The sequence below is a fragment of the Leptonotus elevatus genome, chromosome 1, assembly GCF_054856555.1.
Source record: "Leptonotus elevatus isolate MCC_2025b chromosome 1, RoL_Lele_1.0, whole genome shotgun sequence".
Taxonomy (NCBI): domain Eukaryota; kingdom Metazoa; phylum Chordata; class Actinopteri; order Syngnathiformes; family Syngnathidae; genus Leptonotus; species Leptonotus elevatus.
This window is the reverse complement of record NC_141239.1, coordinates 7,429,714-7,447,486: the sequence shown is the minus strand read 5'-3', so window position 1 is coordinate 7,447,486 and position 17,773 is coordinate 7,429,714. Positions and strand designations below refer to the sequence as shown.

Sequence of the window (17,773 nt, the reverse complement as noted above, 5' to 3'; positions counted from 1 at the left end):
TTTTTTACTGTACATTTAGAACAGATATAAAATGTGTGATGAATCGTGAGTTAACTAGTGAAGTCATGTGATTAATTACATTTAAAAAATGTAATCATCGCCTGATGCCCCTAATAAAGAAAGAAGAAAAGATTATTAAAAATTAGGGGTGTCAGACGATCAAAAAATTTAATTGTAATTAATTACATGACTTTATTTGTTAACTCAGGATTAATCACAAATTGTATATCTGTTCTAAATGCACAATATTTTTTAAATAGGTTTTCATACTCTTGTTAACAAAAGTGGGGAAAAAATGAGAAACTAATAGAAATAGTTCAAATGAATTTTTGACGTCTATAGTCGTCAATGGCAGTGAATGAGTTAAGATTTAGTTTATGCCGAGCCATGGACGAGGATAAGTGGGTCCTTCATAGAAGCAAGCAAGCATGAAGTTTTTGTAACGGGAGTGTGAGCCATGTAAAAAGTCAGCCAGCCAGCTAATGTTTAATTTGGTCACCTTTGCCTATGTCACGGGTGTCAAACTCGAGGCCCGGGGGCCAGATCCGGCCCACCACGTCATTTATTAGGGCCCGCGAAAGCAAATCATCTACATTAGTTTTGTGTTTTTTGCCAAAAGTACCATTACAAATTGCCTTAACCTTTAAGAGACTTTTTTTTGTACCAGGTCACCTGAACATTCATGATTTTTTTTTTATGTCTATGTCAGTGTGTTGCTATGTGCAAGTTTTTTTCCCTAGCTCCATACTGTGCTCCCCTTTAAAGGAGCACAGTATGGCCATAGTTTTCCTCATTTTTTCCATCTAAGAAATTCAGGGTGCTAATTAGCGAGCCACCAGGCTTCATGCTCTTTCTCCCTCTGATGGTCATGATTATTCGTGTTTCACTATGATTTATAACTGAAGGCAAATTCATCGTATGTTTTTACATACTTGATCAATAAATCTGATTCTGATATGGTTTCACAGCCATAACCGTAACTATAATGTGGCCCATGACACACACACACAAAAGTTTGACACCCCTGGATGATATTGTTGTTCATGCTGAGAGACGTCCTCTCCTTGGTTATTCATTGCTGTATTTGATTACACATTATGTAACTGAGTTGTTGGACTAAGGTTTATTAAAAAAAAAAAAAAAAAAAAACTAACATTTTTGTCACCTTGTTTCAGGTACCTCTGTTCCGTTTTTGTGATTTATGTTTTGATTTTCTTTTTTCTTGCACTTTACTCTTGTTCTAACTTCTTCCTTTTGCAGGTTTCAGGCTTACGTAATATTTAGTATTCCACTTAATGCTTTACCACTTGGACTGTTGTGTAACTTGGTTTTTTTGTCTGCCTTAGCAACCAGTCCAGGCTGAAGTCAGCTGACCGTGAACAGGGTAAGTAGTATAGAAGAAAGTGAATGGATGGATATTTTGTAACTCAACCCCAGTCCCTTCTTTTAGTTTATTTTTTAAATTATTATTATTATTATTTGATTTATTCTAGTCATTATAATCCCTATAGGAGACACTTAACAATTAATATTCAATATTGTTTGCAGAAATGGAGGGCCCAAAAATCAAAGTTTAATCCAGGTTTAATATTGAATAAAAATGGAATAAATAAAACGACCCTATATCATGTATATTAACTCATTCACTGCCATTGACAGCTATAGATGTCAAAAATTCATTTGAACTATTTTTATTAGTTAAAAAAAAAATTCCCCGTTTTTGTTAACAAGAGTATGAAAACCTAGATTATTTTTAATACATTTAGAACAGATATTAAATTTGTGATTAATCGTGAGTTAACTTGTGATTAATAGGAATTAATTACGATTACAAATGTGTATGTTGTTTTTTTTAAATACATTTTTTTATTAGGGCGATTACAATTTTTAAATGTAATTAATCGCAGGACTTCACTAGTTAACTCGCGATTAATCACAAATTGTATATCTGTTCTAATACCCCAAAAAATGGGTTGCATACTTTTGTTAACAAAAGTGGGAAAAAAATGTCAAACTAATAGAAATAGTTCAAATGAATTTTTGACGTCTATAGCCGTCAACGGCAGTGAATGAGTTCATGTAATGTGTTATATTTAATATTTAGAAAATGAACAACTGTCTTTAATGTGTTCCAGTGTTTGCTTTTCTTCCCGCATCTTTCTTCATATGTTCCACCCACTCTCCATCAACTGCTAAATGACTAAGAAAAAGGAGGGGAGGGATGAGGGGTTCAGGGGATTTACAGATGTTCCGTGCTTGGAATCTGTGTAAAAGGTCAGCATGCCGGTTGCGATGGGAGCGGCCATTTTGGGAAATTGAATCAGCAGCTGTTTTGAGGTGTAGATCCGTCACTGGTTAGCAACACCCAACCGGCCGCAAAGATTCCGGACTATTTCCACTAGATACACCGCTGTTTTTTTTGTTTTTTTAAAATAGAATCAGGGATTTTATATATTCAATAGGTAATGTGATAATGGAATGATTGATGTGACCATTACGTGACGATGGCCTCATTGTTATAGGGCAAGAATTTGATCTAAAATAGACTGGCTTGATCTAAAATGAAATTTTAGTGACCACTGGATGCTTTTAGTGAGCACAATTTTTTTTGTGAAAATGCCACTTAGCTGCGCCATATGCGAATATTTCTACATTCACCGTTACAACAATACAATACATTTCCAATGCTAATTTCCTTGCAACACATTTTCTCAGTTGTTCTTATTAACAACAACTGTTTCCTGTAAACGACTAAAAACAGCAAGAAGAGTTTTTTTCTTTTCTTTTCTTTTTTTTTGCCAGCAACTCAGCAGCTTTTGGCTCTCCTGGCGGAAAAACCACACTCACTTTGCCAAGGCTTTCGGGAGCATAAAGCATGTTTGTTACATTCCAGACACGTAAGCGAGGGCCCAATAATTCCTCCGCTTGCACCGACTTCCCCCCCCCAGGCGCTGTCAGCAGTCAGCAGTTACCTTTCACCTACTTTGTCTGCATTGCTCTGCAGACAGGAGAGGGTTAAAGGCGCTCCGATCTTTCTTTGTGGTGCGGCCCTGCATTACATACAGCTCTCGGCGGAGGTTGTAAAAAGAAAAGAAAAGAAGAAGCTTGTAATGTGGCCCTTTTTTGTGCTGTGAACTTTCCCCTAATTCTCACACTGGTTCAGCCTCCCAGCCGAATACCCATGAATAAGGTGCATAGTCCGATTTGTGGTATCATCAGTCAGTCGTAGAATCGATTTTCAAATGATGCCGCTGGTCTATAAATCACTTGGGCATTGACTACATTAAAGAAATATGAATTGAATATGAACCCAGTGGGGTTCTGAGGTCAGCAGTCTGGGGTCAATCAATAGAGCCCGGAGTTGAAAGCAAACATGGTGCATCAGCATTTAGCTGCTACGCCACACGCAAATGGAATAAGATGACAACACAACGGAAGTTATGCCCAAGTGTAAATAATTTTAAAACCAAGCTAAAACTGTCCCCCCCCCCCTCCCCATACCGTAATGAATGTCTTTTAGAGCTTTTTTATTCTCAGTTTTGCCAAAATAATGTTCTTGTCTTGTATGTTCTTGGAATAATCATAGTAAACTACTTTTTTATTTCTCTCTTTTTTCTTGTAAATGTCTTAAATTAAATTAAATTAACTTAAAAAAGATATATATATATATATATATATATATATATATCTTTTTTAAGACAAAGATCATGACGACCCCCCCCCCTCAAAAAGTTGGCAAAAAAAGTCAATTTTTGCAGATTTTTCTTTTTGTTGTAAAGTTAACTGAATGTTTTGTGGTAAGTCATATCTTTAAAATGTTAAGGGACCAAAATTGACGGGGGGTTTTTTCTTTCGATTAATCGGCTGACTAAATGTTAATAATTTTTTTCCAAATACTGTATCAGAATCAAAAAATCAAATCAAATCAAAAAATGTCAAATCATAAAACATACTTATATGAATATTATTATTTTTTAACAAAAAAAGGCATTTTATTGATGGTCATAATCTGAAAATATGAGTATCTTTCCTTGTTTATATGATCGAAAGTGAAATCAATTTCTGTCATTGTTACGTTGATCTTCAACTATGATATCATTTCAGCTTCTTTTTTTCTTTTTTTAGATTCCATCAATTCAAATCGATTTTATTTTTAATTCTCTGTAGTTTTACTGGTATATGACAACTGAATGTAATTTACATGCTGATTTTAACTAAGGGTTGAGCAAATTGGGATATCTTTTTTTGTTTGTTTCCACTGACAATTACAGACTGGAATAGAAACAAATCAAAACAACAAAAAAATGATTCAAAATAGGATTCACCGTTATGCTCAATGTGGTGGTTGTAATTACTCTAATTAATCTTTGGTGGATGAAAACCGTATCACTGGTTGACCTCAAACTTTTTCAAATTTCCAAACAAATGTTTCCTTACAAAAAGAGTGGGCTAACCCCATTGTTGTCATTTTGCGTTCAAATGAGCATTAAATTCAACTGTTAAGCGGGCCTTTCATGCCGTCCTAGCAAGGGAGACGAAATATAAAAATGGTTGCTTAGCTTAAGCGCTAGCTAGCAGCTATTACACTACACCAACGGATGGAGTTAAAATTGGTCCAAAAGAAGTTATTTTAAACTAAAACGGTTGAGCAAACAACAATACGCATAAGCATACTGTTTGTTCTCTGTGCTCTTTGTTGGGGCCTTCTCTGCCTCTTCTTCAGGCTTCGAATTATACTTTATCACTTGCGTAAGCGGCACGTTGTGGCACATTGTGGTAATACTACACGGAAGGTGGCGCAACTCTTAAGGGTGATCTTCTGTAAAAAAGCCATAAAAGATGATTGCTCATCAAGTGAGTCGTGAACTCTGACCTTCCCTTGTAGATTTCGATACCGGCAAAGGAATGTCATGTCGCGTTACATGGCGTACAATGTCCAATGTACATGATATCTCCCGAGAGGTTTGATCGCTTTGTATAATCTTGATTCCCCCCCCTCCGCCTCCGCCTCTGACATGAATAGAGAGTTGGAGGAGGGAGAGAAATCTGAGCGAGGGCGCTCCCCTCCTTCTCCTGAGGGAGCCAATGGCGAGCCGCTTGCAGCTCAGACATGAGGGTTGTGGAAGTATATAACAGCTGAGCTTTGACTGTCCGGCCAGGAGCCGCAGCTCGAACATTCCGACCGAAAAGAGGAGACAGACACCCGAAGACAATGAAGACCACCCTAGCAACTCTGACCCTGTGCCTGGTGCTCATCGCGGCCACCGGTTTCCCATTTGAGAGGAAAGGGAGCACGGAGAAGGAGAAACGTGTGCAGTACGCAGCCTGGGACGACGTCAATGTCATCGCCCACGGCCTCCTGCAGCTGGGTCAGGGTCTCAAGGAGCACGTGGACAAAACCAAAGTCCAGATGAGGGACATCTTCACCAAGATCAAGGTCTACAACCGCACCGTCGGCGAGCTGGGCAAGGAGAGCCAGAGGCTGAGGGCCGACGGGGAGGTGCTGAAGGCTCGGGCCCGGGGGCTGGAGGACCGAGAGGGGCAGCTGCTCAACGTCACGGCCGAGCTGAGGGAGAAGACGGACGAGATGCGGCAGGAGAGGGCGGCCGTGAGGGACCGGCTGAGCCGGCTGGAGGAGAGGCTGGACAATTCTGTGCAAGGCGACGCCAAGAACGGCACAGACGCGCACAGCATCCAGGTAAGAAGACTTTTACTACTAGGATGACCTCGCTAAGTCAATAAGTCAATTGTGTTCGTTTTGTACTTTTCACGGAGGACTCACAAAATGCTTTACATTGTCAACACACAAATACAAATAAAATACAAATCTAGTCTTACTGGAATACCTGCATAAACAAATGTATTACAATCAAGCGTTCTATTCTAAAGAGACAGATTCAGGAAAACCGGGAGATTCAAATAGACTCAAGTTTGTATGGCTTAAAACGTCTTTTTTTTTTTTTTTAAGTAAATTAGTAAGCACTGTTGACCGTTATTAAAAGGAAAACTACAAACCGCAGACATGACATGAGAAGAAGTAAATATTATAATGTGATGTACGCATAAATACTTATTTAAGCGCTTAGTATCATTCCCTTGAAAAATGTGGGACATCTGTTCAAACAAATGAAGCGCACCTCCACGAGAAACAACAAACCCGGATGTCCTCCGGGAAGGTGCGCTTAATTCACGTAATCGTCTGTCCAGGAATGATATAATAGTGATACTGGCTATCCATGTCCACAAATTCATGAATATATTGTGGCCATAGAGTCATATTTTTTACACGCAAGTTCTATTTATATTTTGGCAAGAAATGTGTGTAGTACTGTGAGCAGGAGGAGTGGGGGGGTTGGGGGTTGGGGGCGCCGCGCGTCATTAAGCAAGTACGTGTTGTACGTGCGTGGAAACACAAGCTGCATGAACTACTTTCTTTCACGTTACAAATATTCTTTTCTGTATGAATGAGCCGATAGTGAAACTGTAAACGGTGTGCGCGCGCGCTCGGTGAATTACATAACCACTAACAGTGCGCCCGGGTCGTTGGAAAGAAATTGTTTCACTTTTTGTTTCAATGAAAAGCTGCACTTGCAAGTTTCACATTTGAAGGATGAAATATGTTTACATGCCGGTCGGTTTTTGCCATTAATGTGTGCGTTGTTTCCTTTTAGACGATGCTGGAGGCTCAAAACCGACGCATCGATAATCTGATGGCACGGATCACACTCCAGCAGGAGAAGCTCGACAAGCAGAACGTGCGCATTAGAACCCTGCAAAGTCAGGTGAGCACCTTCACGTCAGCTTAGCAGTTTGGTTGCTAAATTTAGAAACGTTTCATTCTTGCCCTAAGTAACTTTTATCCTGAGAAAGGACCGGGCAACTTGTGGATACTTTTAAGATTTGTTTTGAAACTTCTAGCTTAAAATTAAAATGTGTCGCACAGGCAGAAAAAAAACAAAGTTGCTCAATTTAATTGCTCAATTGTTTAGCAACTACAATCAAAGCGAGAGATGGGCAAATCCCGATAGTGGCCTTATTTATAGTAGACTTGACAATAGCAATAGCAACATCCCCTGAAACCTAAGACATCATCAATTGCCAGTTACATGTGTGCCCCCCCCCCCTATTATTATTTTTTTTTACATATATATTAATTGATTTCCCCCCTCCCAGATCCAACAGTCAAGACAAAGATCGTTCACCAACACTGACGTCTTCGTGACCGAGCAACGCGACTCACCAGTCGGTAAGTAAAAGCCCAAAGCGCGTCAGAAATCGGCTCTTAAGTCAAGTGCACGCAATCCGACGCCAAATGTGGCCGGCCATCTGTTTAGCGAAGCCGGCAAAGAAGCTTACATCACTCACAATTACGATCAAGGAGCCCAATCAATTTGGGAACACGCTCTTTTGCACAGCTTGACTCCGACACTCGGCAGACGCAATTTGGACAAAGCGACAGAGGATTAGGCGAGAGGGGAGGCCGGTTTATTTGTGCGCCGCCATTCATGCAAGGCAAATCGGACTTTTTTTTTTTTATTATTACAACGGTGATCAATAAAGGTTTTAGATCACATTTCAATACACCGACAGATGCGAATGGAATATTTTTCAGTTGGATTGAATATATCTGGCTGCCCATTGAAATTATTCCATCGATGCTTTTGACATCACTCGTTAGGCCACGCCCCTTCGTCCAACTCACGAAACGCTACAGTACGGAAAGTCATTCTACGAACTCGAGACGGAAGCAGCAAATTCCAGTTAAAGTTTAAATATATAACCAAAAAATATTTCATTCAATGACTACTCGCAAAAGTCTGCTAGCTTGATGCTAACACATAATGCAAAATGCCTTAAACGGGCTAAAGGATAGCATCGATGTTGCTGCGTTCAAGCAACGGACATGTGAAGCTGCTAAAGCTAACTCGCGCAACCCGACTCCGGCTCGTGATGTCACTCACTAGGCCACGCCCCTTCAAGACACATCCAACACACAAATACTACAGTACATACAGTAATTCCACTAATTATTAGGGATTTTTTATACCACTTTTATTAACTCTTCATTGAATACTCACTGATATGATACTAAGTACTGATACTACTACCGATACTAGTGCTGTTCCGATACCAACACTGGATCACTGCATTAAAACAGTGATATCGGTATCGGTGAGTACTTACAAGTAACATGCCGATACCTTATTGGCCCTTGAATGCTCTGAACCAATGGCAGGACAGCTTTTGAGAAAAAAAACAACAACTTAGGTATCGGTATGGTATTGGCATCGGCTGATACTGCAAAGCTGGGTATCAGTATCGGGGGCCAAAAAACGGTATTGGAACGACACTAACCGATACATAAAATTTCAATGTATACAATGACAGAATTGTGAAAATGTCTGTCTTTTGAGTGTCACGCCAACTCATGACACGAAGATTTACCCAATGTCAATTTAGTAGTATCAGTGACTGGTATCCGCACCATTCCCGAGTACCCCAAACCTTGAAATCAAGCCAGTGTCGGCACTCGCCCATCCCTTACTACGCGCTTTTTTTCTGTGTACAACACAGTGCCGTATTTCTTTATTCCTGGCAAAATGTCAAGTGGGGGAAAGTTCTTCAGTCTCGGTAGCGTTCAGTCGGGGTCACGGGCGGAAAAGCGGATTCTGCTCCCGCTGATCATTTGTTATTGTGTGCAAGACTTCCCTGGAATACACTTTGTTCTCGCGCCTGCCCGCACACGTATCTGTGAACTTTATACACACATCCTCGCCGCACGTTCTTGACGACATCCCTCAAGAACGAACAACCTTTCCCCCAGTTCTGTCAGGGAGTCAGAACCCCCCCCCCCCCCCCCCATCCTCTCAAACACCCACCCACTCCTCTTGGCGCTCTCATTTTAATGACTAAGAAGTGTGCTAAAGTTCAGGAGAACCCCCTGCCCTGAAGCGGCACGCGGCCACAACTGGCCAAGGGTTCACGCTTCTAGGGCAAAGGTCGACGCGCGCAAACGAGGATTCCCGCTTCAACAATAAACAAGAGGATGGCCAAGATTTTGAACGTAGATTCGAATCCGCTTGTCATCATGGGTCTTTCGGTGTCGAACCCGTGACGTTAAAAATCGATGGTTCTCGTCGACTTGTCTCGATGTGTAAACGCAGGTAGGATGAAGGACATTTTGAAGGCATTTTGTTTTGTGACGCTTTTATTGTCGTGTACAATAAAGCGGAAATTGAGGTCGCTAATCCTTGGCTCGTGTATACAAATATTTACTGTTGATGCTATAAAATTAATGTAATTAAAAATAAACAAATAATTGGAACTTTAAAGTTCAAATACAATACATGGGCAAAAGTAATGGGGTACATCATCAATTAAGAAAATGGATGGAAAATCTTGTAATATATGTTGCATTCATGTATTCATTAGTTAATTGTTAAAAAAAATATTGCTGATCTAGAAGGCTAATTTATTTATTGAAATAATAAAATAAAAATATTAGTTAAATTAACAATTTTGCACGTAACTGTACTGTACATTTAACATGTATTTCCATTTCCATTTCTTAGATAACATTTTTTCCTAAAAGTGGTTCATTAAAATCCACTTATTTCTTTTTTGTATTGATTATTTTTTATTTTTTTATTCATGTATCTAAGTAAATAACAGGTTAGTTGATTCATTTAGAAATAAATCACACCCCAAAGAAAAAACAATTTGGTTAATCTGTGAATGGCCTTTCTCATCCGTCCCTTTTTAAAAATCAAATGTGACGCTTGATCACAAGTTAGCATAAGAAGCTTAGAAGTTAGCAGTGAGTTAAAAAAGAAAAGAAAAAGAAAGAAAAAAAGCACATAAAAAAAATTACTTTGTGATATCTGAATCCCACAACAGGGATGAGATGAGATAAAATGCCAAAATGATGAGTATAATTATGATTGAAGTCAATTGTAAAATAAAAAACAAGTATGAATCTATTAATATAAAATAAAAAACAATTCTAATAGAAATAAAAGAAATTTATCAATACAGTACAGATTTTTCGTTTTTTTTTTACACGTAAATATAAAAAGCAATCAGTATTAAATTGTAAAAGTAATCAGTGGCATACCTCATTATACACGACGGCCACAAACGGCTCCTCCGGTGCAAAAACAACAGAACCCCCCCCCCCCTCCCCTACGCAACCCCCCCCCCCTTTCACCAAGCATGTTCAGAACACGTCTTGGCCACGCACAAGCCACGCAGCGGCCATGCACGCCTACGTCACCAACAGGCTCCCTCGCACGTGGGGAAAGGGGGCTTTTGCCTCGGGTGGGGGTTGAGGAATTTAAAGGAGAGCGCCAATTGATTTGTGGTGACTGGGGAAGCGTGCTTGGGAACTGGGAGAAAGGTCATATTTATAGCCAAGGGAGAATTTCTCACACAATCTCGACAGCGGTTGTCGTTGCAAAGATAAGACGACTTGCAGTGATTGTCTTATTTGCAAACACGACTTGGAGTGACCTATTTAAGAGTACACAATTACAAAAATATTTGGGGGGGGGGGGTCTTAAATCATTTTTAATTTTCTTATAATATATACATTTTTTTCATTTTTTATAGTGTATTTTTATATATATGTTTTTAGAATTCAAAAAAATATGAATATAAAGTCAAAAGCCCCAAAATAATAATAAATAGAGACACTTTAGAAGTCACACGTGAAAAAACAACAACACACATTATGCTGAAGTGTCATATAGAAATCTTTTCCTCCAGAGACGGCGTCCGACTGCCACGAGCTTTTCCTGCGAGGCGAGACCACCAGCGGGGTCTACACCATCCAGCCCGACAGCACGGAAGCCTTCCGGGTCTTCTGCGAAATGACAGCCGGTAAGTGGATGGGACGCCCCCGACCCGAGTCCGACATGAGATCAAAGTCTGGCGAATGACGCGATTCCGTTCCGTCTCTTCCAGATGGCGGATGGACTGTGGTCCAAAAGCGACAGGATGGTTCCGTGGATTTTGACCAGCAGTGGTCTGCCTACGAGAAAGGCTTTGGCAACCTCGACGGTAAATTTTCAACTTCACAACTCGTCACGGGAAATTTCCTTGTAATGTTTCCTCGTGAACTCATTCACGGCCATTGACGTCAAAAATTCATTTGGACTATTTCTATTTGTTTTTTCCCCCACTTTTGTTTACAAGAGTATGAAAACCTAGAAATTTCGTTTTATTGTACATTTAGAACAGATATAAAAATTTGTGATTAATTGTGAGTTAACTCGTGAAGTCATGCGATTAATTACGGTTACAAATTTGAATCGCCTGACGCCCCTAATTTTTAAAAATCTTTTCTTTCTTTAATCTTTTCTTTTTTTTTAATAATAAAAAAATAACTAGTGAAGTCATGCAATTAATTATAAATAAAAAATGTAATTGGCTGAAGTGCCTAATTTTTTAAAAATCTTTATTTCTTTTCTTTTTTTAAAGGAAAGATTAAAAAAAAAAAGTGGATTTTTTTTTTAACTAATAGAAATAGTTCAAATTAATTTTTGACGTCCATAGCCGTCAATGGCACTGAATGAGTTAAAGTCAACTGTTCCACTGACCACTGTTTTGCTTATTTCCTTTAGGCGAGTTCTGGTTGGGCCTGCAAAAGATGCATTCCATCGCCAAGAACGGCGACTACGTCCTCCAAATCAAGTTATCCGACTGGGGGGACGACAAGGCTTCCATCCGCCTGCCTTTCCGCCTGGGCGGAGACGAGACCCAGTACTCGCTCCGGATCCAGGAAGTCGGCACTTTCAGTCCTCTGGAAAGCGCCCTGGGATCCGACGCCGCTTCCGGTCTGCCTTTCTCCACCCGCGACCACGACAACGACCACAAAAAGGACACCAACTGCGCCAAACATCTCTCGGGTGAGACGCTTGAAAGATTGCTGCTTTTTTTGGGCTTGACTTGCGAGCATAAATTTGAGTTGCGAGCGCTCGATAGTGGCAGCAAACAGACTTTTTTCCGTCAAGCTGTTTATTGCCACTACAAGTTAAAATTTGAACATAAAACATCTAATTAACTAGCATACAAGTCTGCTAGCTTAATGCTAACGCACAATGCAAAATGCTGTAGACGGGCTAAAGAAACTAGCATTGATGTCACAGCAGTTAAAGCAGTAGATATTTGAACACCTGTTTTTAATTATTCTTTTCTGTTTTTTCCTTTTCACACACATTTTTTGTGGACAGCCTACATTGAAACTTTATCAGCATTTTTTGAAGAATTTTCGGAGGTTTGACTATTTCCCCCCCCCAGTAGATTTATTTCAATGGCCGTCAAATAATCACATATTTCCGCTATTCCCTTTACCTCGCGAGTAGCAGCGGTCAATTGTAGCATAGCTTACCGATTCACTTAGTTGTGAAAATCTTCTTTTTGTGTTTGCATTTCTGAATTTGACTCTGCCCCCTTGTGGCCAAGAAGCACACAACGTGAGGCTGGAACGGATTAATGGCATTTCCATTCATTTCAAAGGGGGATGCTGATTTCGTTTTTTTTGTTTCACCATCATAGTCAACATATGAATTTCCCATTAGCCAGCGCTTTGGCGCCACCTTGTGATATTAAACAAAAATGCAAATTGAAGTTTTATAGAAAAATAGCTGATGGTAACCCACGTCCCTTCTTTTTGCACCGCAGGCGGCTGGTGGTTCAGTAACTGCGGTCAGTCCAACCTCAACGGGCGATTCTTCCAGAGCCCGCCGCCCAAACAGCGGCACCAGAGGAAGCAGGGAATCTTCTGGAAGACCTGGAGGGGGCGCTACTATCCCCTCAAATCCAGCGCCATGATGATCGCCCCCGCCGTCATCGACAGCAAGTCCAGCTAAGACGCCAGTCGGAAGCGAGAGACACGCGGCGGGCAAAGTCGAGACGAAAGAGGGGGAGAAAGATGTAGATTTGCGACTATTCTTTCTTTTTTGGTAGAACTTGGTTAAAAGGGGGTCACGCCCCGGTACCTCAATCAAGGCCCTCAAAATAGACGCGCGAAGGCCGATGCGCTCATCGGCGGAAATTCAGCGGCGAGGGTGAACGTTGTCGACGTCGCTTTCTTCGAGTCGCGGCACGTTCGCCGCGTCGTCGGCTCCAACAGAATTTCCGAACAAGTCAAGACTCATCGGCACTCATCGGTTGGATGGCTAATAATCGGCACCCTCACTTGCAAATCCAGTTTCCAAAACTGCTTTTTTTGTAAACATTGCGGGTTGGTGGCAGTTTTTTTTTTTTTGTCCACCTTGCTTCATTTTATTTTTATTTTAGCTGTGTCACTGCAAAACTTCCCAAGGATGGGATCTTTTTCTGATTTTGTCATTTACAACTTCAGCTCTTTAATATATACCAATAATGTACTGTACTGTTTACATCAAATTGTTCCTTTTGGCTTGATCGTGGCCACTATCGGCCAATTGCATCCCATTGAAGTTGAAAATTTTCATACAATGGGATCAAATGGGTTTCTTTTACGACTTGAAGGTTGAAAATGACAGTTGACCAGATTACATCATTAGCAATATTTGGACAAGAGAACGATTTCACCTGAGCTTCCAAGATTCACTTAACAGTTGGGGTGGGCATCTTTGAATGTCTCACAATTCGATTCCGATTTTTGGGTGTGCGATTCGATTCCGAATCGATTTTCGATTAAGGGCGATTTTTGATTCAAAATGATTGGATTGACAATGATTTTTGCTTCAATCTATAGATGTGCAAGGAACCATAATGATCTACTCCAGTCTGACTCGCTAATGCTAATTAGCGCGCTAGTCGCGGCACTTCAAACTCAAAAGAACGGCTCCACGCTGCAAAAAATTTTTTTTTTATTGGAATAACTTGATCGTGACTTTTTTCTTCTACTCTCTAATGTGGCTACAACTTAACAGTGTATCAGACCGCGCGGAACCACACTGCCCCTAAGTGGCCAAATCGGGTACAACATGAACAGCACTCCCGATAAAGGCACACACAAACAAAGGGAAGACAGTATAAAATAATTTAAATAAAATCGATTTTGGGACATTTAAAATCGATTCTGAATCGTACTAAATGAGAATCGCCATTCTTATGAGAATCGATTTTTTGGCACACCCCTGCTCAACCTGTAGAAGAAAAGCAAAAAACGATGACCAACAGATGGAGATAGACAGATCTTAGATAAGAAGGGAAGGTACGAGGGAAGACGGTTCTATTATCATTATATAGAAAAAAAAAGTGTTACTGAGGAAATACAAAACCTTAATTTTGACATCTGCATGAGGAGAACTGAAAACCTCAATTATGCAGTAAAATAAAAACAAAATGACTATTTTGGCCACGAACAAGCTGAAAGGAGAATGTTTTTTTTTTTGTTTTTTTTTAATGACCAGTGATGTGGACCAAGATGTGACTTTGCTAAACAAAAGGTCGCCCTCAGCGTGAGCATGCCGAGGTTCGAGTTGAAACGTTGCGATGTAAAGTTGAAATCACTGTACGCTGACGCTTGACGATGTCGGCTCCACTTTATGAGCTTCACAGAACGACATATAAAACCATTCCAGCTATTCAGTCACATGATGTATTTTCCGCATTCTTTTTATTTGTGGAGATTTGCACAATTTTAAGTCATATTGACTTCTTTTGCAAGGTTGTACTACAAATGTAACAAGGAATAATATCTGACGATTACTCGTGTTGTTGTTGTCCCCTTTTCTTATTTAAATGCCGTCAAAAGAAATATTATCATATATTTGTAATTTATATTGTCTTGTTGGATGTGTGTGTTTTTTAAGAGACTTTTTTGGCCTTCAGGAGCCAATAAATGGTTGAAACCAATGATGCTGTTTGTGTGTTTTATATCTTGCTTCAAAACAACATTTAGATAAAGCAAAAGACAATTTTAGAGACCATTTTTTTTTCAGATCAATACCTGTATGAGTAGTCATCAATACCAAGTACCGACACAAATTTAAAGAAAGACTTACATATCCCAATATGAGTATTTGAAATTAATAGCAATTTTCTTCTTCAAATTTCTAGTTCTTGATTGTAAAACAGCCACAAGAGGTGTTGTAACTGTATCGGAATACTGGAAAATATGGCCGGGTATCGGTACTCGCACATCCCTAGAAGTTTAGTCCCAAATTAACATAACGAGCATGTTTTTTTCCCCCCCAATTGTAGGCAGGAAGTAAAAGTAAAATGTCTTCAGAGAAATGCAGTATCTAAAAAGTCTACACAGCACTGTTCAAATGCCAGGTTTTGGTGATATAGAAAAAAATAATGATAATAAAATAAAAAAAATTGACACCAATATGTTCTATGCAGTCCCACTACTCTAAATATGGTATGCTATGAGATGAGCAACAAAATCCAGCAGGTTTTTATCAGTATCTGAAGGCGGCCATTTTGCCACTTGGTGTCGAGTGAAAATGACATCATAGTTGCTCAGGTCTCGGGTAACAACCAATCACAGCTCAGATTCAGAAAACAGGTGAGCTGTGATTGGTCGTTCGTTGCCTGAGCCCTGAGCAACTATGATGTCATATTCAGTCGACAGCAAGTGGCAAAATGGCCGCCCCCTGAGATGGATAAAAACGTCTGGATTTGGCTTCATAACTCATATTCCACAAATGTAATGTTAGTCAGAATGTCATGTTGAGACTAGTGAGGTCACATGTGACATATTATTGTCAAGAAATGTTTAATAGTGTAGCTTTTATTTATTTTATTTTATTTTTTTTCATATACATTTGAAAAGGGGTGTGTAGACTTTTCATATCCACAGAAAGCTATTTCAGTACAGCAACAAAGCATTTGTACTTGATTCCTTCCCGCAACTTCAACTAATTAACCGCGAAGTAAGCAACTTCCCCCCCCCCCCTCCGTGTCAACTCGAATCTTGTTGATCACTTCACCTCCTCGTCAGGTTTAAATGCTTGTGGAGAGGGATTAACCTCTGCAGCGGCTGATCTGAAGGCGGCGTGCTCTCAGCTGACCCGGCGGGTCCTAGTGCAGGCTGTCACGCGTCCCATTTACGGCAACTGGACCTGGCCAAAGAAACTGGAGAGCGACGTGATCGGGAAACATGATTCACTTTGAGTAACGAGGAGCTTCAAATAATGATTTGATCATGCTTGAGTCATGATGTAGTTCTGATGTATTGAATTGTGCATCAATAAAATAGTTATCAGGTGGGTGTTATTTTATCTTTACTAGATTCTTGTGAAATGGCTTTGCTTTTGAGGCGTGATAAGTACATCATTTATTATTATTATTATTATTATTTATTCATTTTACTTTCAACCACTCAAAATGTTCAGTGGCGTCAGACCTATCTATACATAGTTTTTTTTAAATTATTTGTTATGCCCCCTATGGACAATATTAGCAGTATTATGCTAAAAGCAAAACTAACTATGCCACATATATATATTTAAAAAACAAACTCAAATTTGAGTATTTCATATGACAGTTAGAGCCTTGAATAGGTCAATAAGTCATAACAATATATATATTTTTTTCTATATGCCCGTTTTTTTCACAATGGCAGTTTTGTGAAAAACACTACACTCTCGTGATTTTGTCCAAAAAATGGCTCTGCTTTTGAGGCATGATAACTAAGTAATTTATGAATATTTTTTTCACTTTATACCACTCAAAATGTTCAATGGCATCAGGCCTATCCATACATTTTATTATAATTTTTTTTTTTAATGTCCCCTATGGACAATAAAAGCAGTATTGTATTAATGCTAACAGGAAAATTAACTATGCTGTATATATATTAAATAAAACAAAAATCAAATTGGAAGATTTTATATGACACAATTAGAGCCTTGAATACCGATAAGTCAATAAGTCATAACAATAGATATTTTTTTATCCATGCCAGTTTTTTTCTCTCACAATGGCAGTTTTGTGAAAAACGCTACTTTTGTGATTTTGTCCCCCAAAAATGGCTCTGCTTTTAATGCGAATGTAGAAGATAAAACTGAACTGTACTTTATAAATGGACTGCACCTTATTTAAAACAAAAACAAGCTCCATTTTAATACGGAATGTTTGAATTTCATGTTTAAAATGCTAATTTTATTTATATTTAATTAAGTAACTTTCATCTATAAATCACTGAATGTTCTGGGTCCTGAATATATTCAAGAAATGCTGACTGAATCCAAACCCGGCAGGGCTCTGAGATCTACAGAGTGGAACCCAGAGTCTGAAGTAAACATGGTGAAGCTGCATTTAGCTGTTATGCTGCACACAAATGGAATAAGCTGCCAACAGAAGCGAATGTAAATGCTTTTAAATCCAGGTTAAAAACATTGATTTTTTCTCATTCCTCCGATTAAGGTCTTTTAAACATTTTTAAATCATGTTTTGTTTTTTAACTCATTCACTGCCATTGACAGGTATAGACATCAAAAATTCATTTGAACTATTTCTATAAAATTTTCTCTCTCCACTTTTGTTAACAAGAGTATGAAAACCTATAATTTTTTTTATTGTATATTTACAAGAGATATAACATTTGTGCCGCGACCCTTGTGAGGACTAAGCGGTTAAAAAAATGGATGGATGGATAACATTTGTGATTAATCGTGAGTTAACTATTGAAATCAAGCAATTCATTAAAATTTTAAAATGTTTTATCGTCTGACGCGTTTAAAAAAAGAAAGACAAAAATAGTAAAATTTAGGGGCATCAGGCAATTAAAATTTGTAATAGTAATTAATCGCATGACTTCAGTAGTTAACTC

General features: G+C 39.1%; 1 protein-coding gene across 1 annotated transcript; it reads left to right on the top strand.

Moving 5' to 3' along the window:
- Positions 1-5,159: 5,159 nt before the first annotated feature.
- Positions 5,160-14,847, top strand: angptl4 (angiopoietin-like 4). The gene is made up of 7 exons (XM_086084136.1): positions 5,160-5,698; positions 6,672-6,782; positions 7,174-7,246; positions 10,765-10,878; positions 10,963-11,058; positions 11,622-11,906; positions 12,682-14,847. The coding sequence occupies exons 1-7, from the start codon at positions 5,213-5,215 to the stop codon at positions 12,867-12,869; spliced, it is 1,353 nt and encodes a 450-aa protein (XP_085940262.1). The 5' UTR covers positions 5,160-5,212; the 3' UTR covers positions 12,870-14,847.
- The last annotated feature ends 2,926 nt before the right edge of the window (positions 14,848-17,773 follow it).

What these genes read in the sequence shown, in the direction of transcription:
- angptl4 (XM_086084136.1), top strand. Translation starts at nt 5,213, where the DNA reads ATGAAGACCACCCTAGCAACTCTGACCCTGTGCCTGGTGCTCATCGCG. An exon ending in TTAGAACCCTGCAAAGTCAG is followed by an intron (nt 6,783 to 7,173) that starts GTGAGCACCTTC and finishes CCCCCCTCCCAG; the next exon opens with ATCCAACAGTCAAGACAAAG. An exon ending in AGGCTTTGGCAACCTCGACG is followed by an intron (nt 11,059 to 11,621) that starts GTAAATTTTCAA and finishes TATTTCCTTTAG; the next exon opens with GCGAGTTCTGGTTGGGCCTG.